The 12,691-nt window shown below is 39.6% G+C and overlaps 1 protein-coding gene across 2 annotated transcripts in view; it reads left to right on the forward strand.

Annotated features, from left to right (window-relative positions):
- The window catches only part of NRAP (nebulin related anchoring protein), an 88,179-nt gene that overhangs the window by 47,522 nt on the left and 27,966 nt on the right, over window positions 1–12,691 (forward strand). For both annotated transcript variants that reach the window (XM_007478982.3, XM_007478983.2), the window contains exons 25-30: window positions 192–296; window positions 3,524–3,622; window positions 5,541–5,645; window positions 7,199–7,306; window positions 8,511–8,624; window positions 11,473–11,670. In XM_007478982.3, coding sequence (XP_007479044.1) covers window positions 192–296; window positions 3,524–3,622; window positions 5,541–5,645; window positions 7,199–7,306; window positions 8,511–8,624; window positions 11,473–11,670 — 729 coding nt within the window. The remainder of the gene's footprint in view (window positions 1–191; window positions 297–3,523; window positions 3,623–5,540; window positions 5,646–7,198; window positions 7,307–8,510; window positions 8,625–11,472; window positions 11,671–12,691) is intronic.

Consider the following 12,691-nt stretch of genomic DNA (forward strand, 5'->3'; position numbering starts at 1 on the left):
GGGATAGCTCCAATTTTTAAAAATTAATTTAATATTTTTAGAGGGGGGAGGCTCTACCTGTGACTGTGCAGAAGCAGATAAAACAAAAGCAGGAGCTAATTTGACTCAGTTGGTCTCTGGGCTATGTCGGGATCCTTTAATGGTGCTTTAAATGTCTGAGCACCAACAATGGTGCATTTTTTCTTTGTCAGAACCAATATAGAGCCGATTTGAACTGGATGAAAGGAGCCGGATGGATAGCCACTGGGTCATTAAATGTGGAACAGGCTAAGAAGGCAGGAGAACTCATTAGTGAGGTGAGATTTCGTGACAGCATGTAACAGAACTGGCTGCATTATGTGTGCAAAATTCCTGTATAAAATTAAAATCATTTCCACTCAAAAGGCAAAGAAAAAGGCAATGCCACATGAAAGAACTCCAAACCCAGACTAGGACTGGTAATTAGAGGGAAACCACATACCAAACACATGCCAGTAGGAGCCCATATAGCCTTTGCAAAAACAAAGTAGGTGACAAATGATATTATGAATAATAATGGCAATCAAACAGTGCTCAATTGCTACCCACTAACTTACCTTTTTAATGAAGCAACAGAGGAGAGATGATGAAAAGATACATTTATTGCACCCAGAAAGCCCTTTTGTCACTTTATACACACATTCTCCATGACTCTCCTCCTCCCTTTGCTCCCCAAGCACCTTAGACATCCATGGAGTGCCCAGCACTCTGTTCAGTTCAGCCCTTTGGGCATCTCACCTGCATTTGAATACTGAGGCTAGCCAAGTCTAGCTGGACTAAATGGACCATTCCCTAAAGCATCCCTGTGTTCTCTGCACTAATTGCACTACCCTTTAGGGAAGGGTGTTTCTCTCACTTTGGAGGACAACCTCCTTGAACCAATCTTTGGGAGCCAGACAGGAAGCTAGAATTAAGGTCAATTCAGTTCAATTTTGTAAGCAACTATGACACAACAAGAAGCAGTGTGGTAGATTCGACAGAGACAGAGAGCTGGCCTCAAAAGACCTGGGTTCAAATTCATCCTCTGACACATACTGACCCTGATTAAGTCCCTGAACAGTGACTCTCAGTGCTATAGGCTTCTCACTAAGACTATGCATTTCAGAGAAGGTGCCAGTCTGCATTGGTATTGTGAATTTTCTCACCTATTATAAAACAAAATTTAGGTGTCTATCCCCATCCTCTCCATATGCCAGGCACTGTCCTGAGATTGGGGGGGGGAGGGGAATAGCCATCTAGACCCTGAAGGAGGTCATATTTTATTGGGGTAGGGAGGAAAAAGCTGGCCCAAAGATGAATTAATGCAAAGTGATTGGGGAAAGTATGCTAACATGTAAGGGGACCAGGGGAGGCTTCAAATAAGAAATAGCACCTCTGGGCTGGGCTTTAAAGGGAGAATCTATGCAACAAAGGTGAGGAGGGTGAACACCCTAGGCTCTTGCTGCTGAGGGTAAACACCTGTGCAAATCCCCAACCAAATCCCTTTCTGACTCAAGATGGCCCTAGTAACAATTTGTGCTTTCTTAATGGCTTGAATCTCTTGAAACCAACAGAAACAACATATACTTAATTAATTAGGACTTTAAGAGATGATGTGTTATAGGAACATATTTCTAGCTATAAGATTCATAATAATTAATCCAAAGGTCATCTCCATATATGAAACAAAATGGAGAGTTATGATTATTCAAGGTTTATGGTTTGAAAATCAATTTATATATATATATATATATATATATATGCTTCTTTGGGGGCAGAATTATTCCATAGTAGCTTTAATTCTTTCTCTAACTTTATATCCTGTACAAATACATTTACTTAACTTCTTTCATGGTCTACAACATTCCACCTTTAACTGTATTAAGTGATTTTTTAAAGAAGGTGATTAGGGGCAGCTAGGTAGCACAGAAGATAGAGCTCCAGGCTTGGAGTCAGGAGGAACTGGGTTCAAATTTGAATTTAGATACTTCCTAGATGTGTGACTCTGGGCAAGTTATTTAACCTGGACTGTTTGTTGCTTTTCTGTCTTAAAATTTATACTGAGACAGAAGTTAAGGATTAAAAAAAAAGGTAATTAAATTTTTGTGACATTTCACAGGAATTCCACCTTCAGACCTCTGGCCACAAGTATTTTTAGAGCTGAAAAGTATCTCAGAGGTCATCTGATCCAACCCCCTCATTTTACAGATGAGGAAATAAGGTTCAGTCAAGTTGAGTCACTTTGCCATGATCAAAGAGGCAATGACAAAGGTGGGATTTGAATTCTGGTCCTCTGACTTCAAATCTAGCCTCCTTCTGCTGTCTTATTTTAATTCTCTAGAGAAGATAGATCTGTGCCATATGAGCAGACCTCTACTATTTTAGGACGAAAGATGAATACTGGCGAGAGTCACACTATACCCAGGCAGCCACAGTACACTTAGGCATATTGACTCAAGAATTTTCTTTGGGCAGAAGAAAAAGCACACTCTAATCTTCCTGGCCCAGAGACAAGTGGGGAGCTGGAAATAGACAGTGAGAGAAATGATGGCATTATCTTGCTTGCCCTTTAAATAAATTGGTCAGATGGGGGAAGTTCATTGGGATGAGCCTTGCTTTTAGAAAGGATGAATAGGGTGGATATAAAAGGCATCACTTCAAAGTTCCTTAAAATAACAATTAGTCTAATTTAATTGCAAATATGGTTTGCTTATTTATATTTTTTATAAAAAAAAATCCATTTTTTTCTCAGTTTTCCAGGAATGCATTTAAAATTAGGTAAATGCTGCTTTGCATTTTGCATTCTAACTTTGTTAGAATTGTCATCATTTATATGTTTGTCTCATTTTTATTTATAAGCCTCCTCAGCACAAGACTTTATATGGTACAAGTCTTTCCGAGTTCTTGGATGAGTGAATGGTTGTTTGAAGGTCTCTTACCTTCTGCCATGACCCTTTTTTTGACTAACAGCATTATTTTTGTCATTGTTATCATAAACATTTCTGAAATCCCACTCTGGGAATGCCTAAATGGGATCTAGGAATGACTGCACAGCCTGTGTTACCTGGCATGTTAATGGATTTTTTTTTTGGCTCTGTCATGCTCCTGTGTGGGAAGAGAATAGAAAACTTCAGATGTTAAATGTAACCGTTCCAGAATTTATTTATTAAATTTTTTTTTTGCTTCGAGGAACTAAAAATATGTAAACAACACACTACACAGTATTTGAAGCCTTTAAAAGCCCATTTCTAAGTGTGGCTCTTAAAGTGTTTTACTGGGATAACCTAATTTTGAGGTGTTCTCTTTGTATCAGGTAGAACTACTTTAATGTTAATTGACACAAGGTTATGCTGAAATTGAAACAAATATTAACCCGAAGGCACCCAGGACATAAGGATGGAGGAAGTGGAATTATAATTATGTTCACAAATTCACTCTAATCTCAAGCAACCTATGATTTTTCTCTTTCAAATGGCATGAAAGAACCACACAAAATTCACAGCTTTGATCTTTTTCTGCTCAACAGAAGAAGTACCGTCAGCATCCGTGGGCTTTGAAGTTTACCAGTATTAAAGACACTCCTGAGATGGTCCAGGCTAGAATTAGTTATACCCAAGCAGTGGATGTAAGTTATAATGTATATGCATTATGATTATGGGCTGGGATCCTCCTTCAGCAACCTGAGGGAAACCAAAGCATTCTCAGGCTTGTTTTCCCTGTCATCACAAGGATAAGAAAACTTTTGTGTCCTAGAGAGATATACCTAGAATGGGGTGGCTATTCATTGGTACAGAAACAGGGGGTTATTTTCTTTATTATGAGAAGCAGGGGGTCTGTCCCCACCTAATAAAGACCCATCCAAATTTGTTTCCTCTGTACTATCTTCTGTTGTGATGCTTCCCTATTTTCTACCCCCACTCCATACCAATCTTTATTTTTTAAGGCACCATTTTTATAGCCAGAATTTTTATTTTCGTTTTTGTTTGTTATTGTTTTTGTCTTTTGGTTTAATCACAAATGGCTTGGTGCTAGACTGAGCCCCCAAAATCAGGTACCTTTGGCACTGGAAAATGTTTTGAGTTTATTTTTCAAACTATTTCTCTATCCCCTTTATTGCTGAGTTCTGATAAGAAATGAAGCAAATCCAATCAGAATTTGCCTTTGTGTCTATCTACACAGCACCGAGTTAAATGAAGTTCCAGGTATTTGCCCATTTTACCTCACAAATGGAAGCTCTTTGGACTTTAATTGGGCTCATCTGCAAAGTGATGGCATTGGATCAGATTATTTTTAAGACCCATGCTAGCCTGATGATTATATAATTAGAACTGTAAAAATCCACATTATCCCAATTTGACTGCCTGCATTGAGACATTTTTCCCCTTTGCCTTGCTTATGCTCTCTTCATTATGTCCTGTGTAGACATGCCTAAAATATTTTCAAACCATCTCAATTTCCCACTAAGTAGAACATTTTTGGAAACTTTAGGCGAGAGCCAAATTCCCCATTACAGCTCCCAATTGAACAGATGTTTTTTGTCGTTACTGTACTTTGTTGGTTTGACATTCTAGAATAATCTGAGGTTTGTCTTAATGCTTTCAAATTGTAAAGGCAATGAATTGTGTCTGTCTTTATTTTAGACTCAAAAAAATAAACATTGAAAACCCGGGAAGGTGGATGGTGAAACAGAATCTCTCCTATATTGAGAAAACTGCCAGATCCTTTAGTTAACCAACTCTAGGGGGCACTGCTGTGATATTTAGAAACCTGGACTCATTAAATAAGATTTGGGGGCTGGGACAGTCCAGCCCAGAATATTTTATAGTTTAAATAGGAAAGACCAGAGACCCCATACCAGGGTGCCAACATTTACTGCTAGGTTAAAAACAAGACCAGGTCCCATTGTAGTGTGAGTATAGCCTATGTTAGAGCAAACATAGGTGAGGGATTGATTGTGGATGGAATCAAATGCAGTGAAAATTTAAGGAAATAAAAAAAAATATTCATCATCATCTTATGTGGTGGCTTTTTAAGATCTCTACCTGCTAGTAGCTTGTAGACGACCACAAGGATTATAAATTCCTTTTCTGTCCTCATGCTATGGTTGTACAGTTGAAAGAGCCCTTAATCAGAATCAGAGGACCTGGACTTGAAACTCAGCTCTCTTATTACCTGTGTGACTTTGGGCAAATCCCTTGGCCTTTCTGAGCTGCTTTTCCCTCATCTGTAAAATGAGGGGGTTGGACTCGATGACCTTTCAGGCCCTTTCCACTTCTAAATTCTATGATTTCAGCTTCATTCTTCAGCTGAGAGTTAACTTAGCAGGGGAGGTCTCCGTCTGCCATATTCTGAACAGTGAGAAAGGAAGAGAAATGTTCCCGTGAGGCTGGCATATCTAAGGAAGGGTGGGTAGGATATTAAGATCTGGCCACAGGTAGACCTCCACATCATTCCCTCTATCTCTTGGACTTGGTCCCTGGGTTGCTAGAGTAGCTCTATGGGATGGATTCCATTCATAATCAGAAACTATTCCCTATTTGCAGAGGCTGTATAGGGAGCATGGAGAAGACATAAAGCATCATTACACTCAAACTGCTGACCTCCCTGAAGTACTCCTGGCCAAACTGAACGCCATGAACATCAGTGAGGTGAGGATGACTTTGGTTAAGGATGGTATTCTCTAGCGAAAGATTTTGTATTTTTACTAGTATTTTACATGTATTGTTAAAAAACAGTAACTCGGAGAAAGGGAACACTTTCCTTGGAAAGAAGGATAAATCTCTCTTTGTATGAAGGACTCTTACTCTAAGGAACTAGAATGGGGAAGCATGGGTATATGGTGTACTACCTTGAGTCTCTCCCACGATCCAGTCCATCCTCTACTCAGCTGCCAAAGGGATTTTCTTAAAGAGGAGTTCTGATCATGGCACCCTCTATTCTTTAAACTCTGGTGGCTACCTGTAACATTTAGGAGTTAATATAAAATCTTCTGTTTTGACTTTTAAATACCTTTACAATCTGGCTTCTTACTACTTTTCCAGTCTTTTTATATTTTACTCACCAAGTCTTGATACTCTATGACCCACTCTAGGACTCCATGATTCTTTGTTCACAATGTTCCATCTCTCAACTCCATGCTTGTTCATTGGCTATACCCTCAAAATTCCCTCCCTCTTCCCCTCTGCTTCCTGTCTTCTCAGACTTCCTTCAAGACTCAGCTCATATCCCACCAAGAGGCATTTTCCAGTACCTCCCCCCAACCCAGGTCCCTTCCCTCTGAGATTATTTCTGTTTATGCTGCTAGGGACATAGATATTTGTGGGCCATCTCTTCTATTAAAATGCACCTGGAGGGAAGGGACTGGATTTTTGTCTTTTTTGTTTTCTCAGAACTTAATATAGTGCATGGCACTGAAAGAATTATTAATAAATGCCTGACGATGATAATGGGCTCATCAAAAGCCTTGGAGCTGATTTCAGAGCCATTGTATACCAATATGGGTGTCTTCATGTTTTTGAGTGATTAGTTTGTACAAGGCCCTGTTCCAGGAGATTGAGCCATGGTGGAGCAGAATGAAAATTGAACACATGGTCTTTGCTTTCAAGATCTTTATAATTTGGAGAGGGAAAGAAAAGAGGTGAACATGAAAGGATAGATAATAATTTATGATAATATGTTAGAGATGGCACAAGATCATGTATTGGGCAATATTTAGCTTATTTATATTTATATCACATGGACTTTTTATATATAAATAATGTTTGCCTTCTTGATAAGCAACAAGGGAAATTGAATAGAAGAATGGAATCATGGAATCATATAGGATCAGGACTTTGCACAAATACTTTGCACAAGAGACTTATCTTCTTAGTGCCCCCAAGCAATGTTCTGAGACTCTAAATTACATCTTCAAGGGGAGTTTCTCACATTGATGGAATTTTAGATTGACCTTCTCCCTGACAAAAGAAAAAGAAATAAAAGAAAGAAGAGAGAGTTAATTATTTTAAGCCTGAGAAAGCTGTAATGGGAAGCCAGGGGAAGAATATCCCCATTGCAAGTGTTTCTTGAGTAGAACAGTAATCTTGTAATAATATTTACTAGATGTATACATGAGGAATTAATGAATGAATTTTGGTAATCTAGTAGTTAAGAAGCCATATTAGGCCAAATGAAGAAATTAATTTGTGTCTTTTTTCCCCAGACACGATATAAAGAGTCCTGGAGCAAGCTCAGAGATGGTGGCTATAAATTGAGATTAGATGCCCTTCCATTCCAGGCTGCAAAGACATCAAGTGAAATCATAAGTGATGTGAGTTTTTGCTGTGATTGCCTCAACAACATTAAATACTAAAAAGTTTTAATACTTTTCTCCCAAATTCCCAACTCATGTTCTATACCTATGGATATTCTCACATATTTTAAAACAGTGAGTTGACTATCTCTTCTTTCCAGATACCACTGAATCTCATGAAATAAACATGTATTAAGCACCTACTGTCTGTTAGGCACTGTGCCTTAGACAAAACTGAAAACAACCCCAACCTTCATTAAACTTAAATGTAAAGCGTTAAGTATTTACTAGATAATTTGGAAAGAAAGGAGAAAGATCAATAATACCCTGGAGGGCAAAGAAAACTTCCCATTGGATGCCTTCCACATGAGCTGGGTCCAGAAACTCACCACTCCATTGCTGCCTCCAGCTACTGCCATATTTGCTCTTGCCATTGCTTATGGCTGCCATTTCTGGGGCTACAGGTTAATCTGAGAGTGTTATATGGCTGCATGGGGCTCATATATACCCCACACATATTCAGAGATGCTCCAACTTTCTAAACCTAATATAATAAAGAGATAAACATTCACCTGGCTCTACTGACCTCTTTAGTTTACCAGTCACCTTCCTTATAGTATTCTATGTGATAATTGCCTTGTTCAAGGTTACACAAGTTAAATGGCAGAGGTAGGAGTCAAATTCCCTAAGTAAGTTTGGTGATGTTTCTTTTGCATCAAATATCTTCTCTTATTAGCAAAACATATCCATGTATTGGGGAGGGGGAAAAAAAACACTTAAAAAACCAAACAAAACAAAAGCAGTTGATTGCTTTAAAAATAAACATAGGCTCCAAGGAGACGGAATTTATCAGCCATCCATCCATCCATCCATCCATCCTTCCTTGTCTTTAAAAAGCCGCTAGGAAGAAACTGCAAACAGTTCAATGCACCTTCTTCTTCCAGGCAGGACAACCCAGGTCCCAGCAGGTAGAACCAGACTGGAATTTGATTTCCTAAAGATCTACTGCAATTCCCCTGAACAGAACAGAGTTCTTTACTCTTCCTAAGCCTTGCATATGAAAGAAGACTAGACCTCTTGACTTCTGCACCACATTTTCTTTTAACTCATTCACTCTGTGACTGTTAAAAGAACAAAACATTTTCGCCCAATACCCACCTCTTCCATTCTGCATCCCTTGTCACCTATGTATTATTATTTTTTTCTCTCCCTCTTCCCTCAGTACAAATACAAAGAGGCGTTTGAGAAAATGAAAGGGCAGATGCTTGGATCCCGAAGCTTGGAAGATGATATCAGCCTCTCACATTCGGTGCACGCAACCTCAGTCCAAAGTGATGTAAGTTGAAAAAAAAACGTAAATGAATGTGTCAGCCCACCCATAGTAATATTCCCAGGGAAGCCAAGGCTGATGGTCTGTTGGAACAAATTATGTGTTTATCTTTTAGATTATTAAACACCTGAACTAGGAATTGAGCTACTTGGCTGAGCCTCAGGTTATATGGACAAAAAAGATAATGAAAACCTCAAAAAAAAAAACAACCCAAAGCAAAACATCACACATGAAAACCCCACCAAAACAAACAAACAAACAAAAAAAAATATTCCCCACACACGAAACTTTGTTCTGTTTTTTAAAAAGGTTAAGAAAAAAGTTCGTAGTCACAGGATGGGGCTGTGAAAAGGGTATTAGAGTCAGGAGACCTGAGTGCTACTCCTGGTTTTTTTACTAATTAGCTTCCTTTTTAGGGTCCTCTGTTTCTTCACCTATAAAATTAGGGTGTTGGGATGGAAGCTCCTTTCAACTCTAACACTGTATAATCTAGATGATTATTTGGCTATCACAATAACTATGCTTTACATTAAATGCCTTATAGTTCATCGCGTGATTTGACATCACTATCTACTTTGAGATGGATCTGTGTGCATGCATGTTGGACTTTTTGTAGCTTGGCCAGCCATGTGTGAAGCATAGCTTGACTTCTCTGCTTCATTTGCCTGCAATTTAAATCTTTCCCTTCATGTTCAGAGAGGCTATCCCTAGAGGAGGCAATATTGGACATACTCTGTTTAATGCTGTTAATTGATTCTAGGGAAACACAATGTTAGGAAAAACTATATTATGGGGGGAAGTTAGTTCCATGGAAACAATATGACATGTTACAAATGAGGGGTCAGCCTCTGGATTTTACACTGAGTTTGGTGAGTCCAGGAAAGGATTTTGTTATGATGCTTTTGCAGTGTTTTTGTGTACTAGTAAGAACACTGGATTTGGAATCAGAATCCACCTTCAAATCCCGGCACTGCTATTTATTGCAAGTGTGATGTGGGGTGAGTCACTTAGACCTCAGTTTCCTTTTCTGCAAAATAAGAGAAATGGCCTAGAGGGTGCTAAGGTCTCTTCTGCCTCTAGCTCTGTGATGCTGGTGAGCACAATATATTCTGTACAGCAGATTAAGGCAGCTGACCCAAACCTTGGGCTTTGGAGGGTGTCAGGAAATTGAGGCAAAAGGAAGGCTAGGAGAGATGGTGAGGTGAGACCCAGAGAGCCTAGACATCGGATGCTGTCATGAATCGAAATTTATAATAGTACAGTGGACACAGAAATCAATGGGAGGACTGGGGCTATCTGTCTGTGGAAATGACTTTGCTTTTGCCTCTGGAATAGTCCCTCCTTGGGCTGCATGTTGCCTCTTAGTGATCTCTTTTCTCTTTCAAGTTAGCCGTAGGTATTTATCTTAATTTGGTTTCAGGATGACATATGATGACTGGTGAGAATGTAGGGAGGCTGGTTGACTGGCAGAAAACTGCAGAAAACTTCTCTCCTGGAAGTATGATAATTGAGGCAGGACTGGGATCATAGATGGAAATTGCAGGGAGTCGATTTACAAATGAGTATATTTTTTTTACATGGCAATTTACAAAGAAAAAATAAACTTCCTAACATTTAGGACCATCTAATAAAGGCATAGAGTGCCTTGGGAGTTATTGGATTCCCTGACATTAGAAGCCTTTGAACAGAGGTTTTGAACCATTTTTTGGAGAGAAGATTTTAGAGGACATTTCTTGTTAATATATGGGTTAAACATGACAATTTCTGAGATTACTTCCAGTTTGGGGAATTCATTGCTATTTTTTGTTGTTGTTGTTTTGTTTCAGTCATGTCTGATTTTTTTCAGGATGAATTTTGGGATTTTCTGGGAAAAAATACTGGAGCAGTTTGCCATTTCCTTCTCCAGCTCATTTTACAGATGAGGAAACTGGGACAAATGGGGTTATGTGATTAACCTGATTTAAAATATTGTTGTTGGGGGAGACATCAGCAGTAGTATTTGTTTTTGGTCTTGGGGATGGCTCAGCCAAGGGGTATCTGTTGCTTACCTCTCCCTCCTGCCTTAACCCACTCCCTTCAGGTGCACAGGGTTAGGGTTAGCAGAAGGCTTTAGAGATTATCATAATAGCAATAAAACCTTTTTTAAGGTTTGCAAAGCAACTTTCTTCACCAAAATATATTGAGGCACATAGAAGGAGTTTTATTTTTTCCATTTTAGTAACAGAGAGACTGAGACTCAGAGAAGATAATTTGTCTATAGTTCAAGGACTTGAATTTGGGACTTCTGACTTTTCCAGGATTATATTCCTATATATCATGCGGTGTATCTCCTCCCTGGGTCCAGTTTCACAGTTTTGAAGTTAAAAGAATAGTCTTTGGATCTCTATTGTGATTTTTTGCCTCTTATGAAATCAGAACTCCCACAGAACCCATAAATCAATTATATAAATATGGTTTCTGAGAAAAACCATATCACAGATGGCTAGACAACTGAATCCATAAAGAAAGTGATGACAAATGTGGGGGGAAGACAACAGAAGCTTAGCAAGTGTGTCCTTCTGACTCTAAGAATTATGCAGAATTGCTAGGTTGAGAAATTTCTTGGTATTTCCTCTATACCTCTATCATTAGGGGTAAGCATAGCACTAACATGGATTTAAAAACTGGGTCATCAGCCCCAGTGGGCTAGGGGAAATGATTTGCTCTTTCTGGAGACCATTTATCCACTTGCCAAGAATTCCTCCTGGGCCTTAATGAATGGGTAATTATATAACATTTGGACTTCAAAATGGAGACAATAAATATAGTAATAATGCTATCGAAACTCTTACTGTTGCTATTCCTGCCTCTCTAGGTGAACTACAAGAAAGGCTTTGAACACTCAAAGACTCAGTTCCATCTGCCGTTGGACATGGTAACCTTGGTGCATGCCAAGAAGGCCCAGAGCTTGGCCAGTGACCAGGACTACAAACAGCTACTCCACCAGTACACATCTTTGGCAGAAGACCTGAGGTTACGCTGTGCCAAGAAAGCTTACCAACTGCAGAGCGAGGTAAAGGGGGAAAGACCTCAGGCCATCTTTCTTCTAGGTTTGATCGTAAACACCCCCTTGGGTCAATGTTAAGCCTTGAAGGTTGTTCAGTGGTTCTGAAAGTATAAACTATGAAGACTATATTATCTATCTTTTTTTTTTAGAACTCTATATAAGGTTTGCTGCATAGCCCAGAAGTGGTTGTTTAAGTATGGCTTCCCTTAAGAGCTATATTTTCAGTCATTCAGTCAACAATAGTTTAAATAAGCATTTCATGCCAGGCACAGTGCTGAACACTAGAGGTACAAAGAAAGTCAAAATACAGGCTCTGCCCTCAAGGAGCTCACATGTTGATGGTGGGGCAACAACATGTAAAAGACTGCATATGTTAGATATACAGATCTCTCTCTCTCTCTCTGTCTGTCTGTCTGTCTCTCTCTCTCTCTCTCTCTCTCTCTCTCTCTCTCTCTCTCTCTCTCTCTCTTTCCATCTCTCCCTCTGCCTCCCTAACTCTGTCTCTCCCTCTGTCTGTCTGTCTGTCTGTCTGTCTGTCTGTCTGTCTGTCTCTCTTTCCATCTCTCTCTCTGTCTCCCTATCTCTGTCTCTGTCTCTGTCTCTGTCTCTCTCCATCTCTCCCTCTGTCTCCCTATCTCTGTCTCTCCCTCTTTCTCTCTCTCCCTCCTCCTCCCTCTCTCTCCCCCTTTCTTCCTCTCTCCCTCCTTCTCTTTCCCTCTTTCTCTCTCTCCCTCCTTCCCTCTCTTTTTCCCTTTCTCTTTCCCTCTGACTCCCTATCTGTCTCATCCTCTTTCTCTCTCTTTCCCTCTCCCTTCCCTCTCCATCTCTCCCTCTCTGTGTGTCTCTCTGCCTCTGTCTGTCTGTCTGAGTCTGTCTTCCTCTCTCTGTCTCTCTCTCTCTCAACTTCATATGTCTAGAATTTCTATTCAATTAGGAATAGAGAGGAACTCTTGGAGAAGACAATCTCTCTCCTCTAACTCCTCATTCATGTTCAATATGATCCTCCTTTCACACAACTCTGTTACCA

The sequence above is a fragment of the Monodelphis domestica genome, chromosome 1 (assembly GCF_027887165.1).
Source record: "Monodelphis domestica isolate mMonDom1 chromosome 1, mMonDom1.pri, whole genome shotgun sequence".
NCBI classification, from domain to species: Eukaryota; Metazoa; Chordata; class Mammalia; order Didelphimorphia; family Didelphidae; genus Monodelphis; species Monodelphis domestica.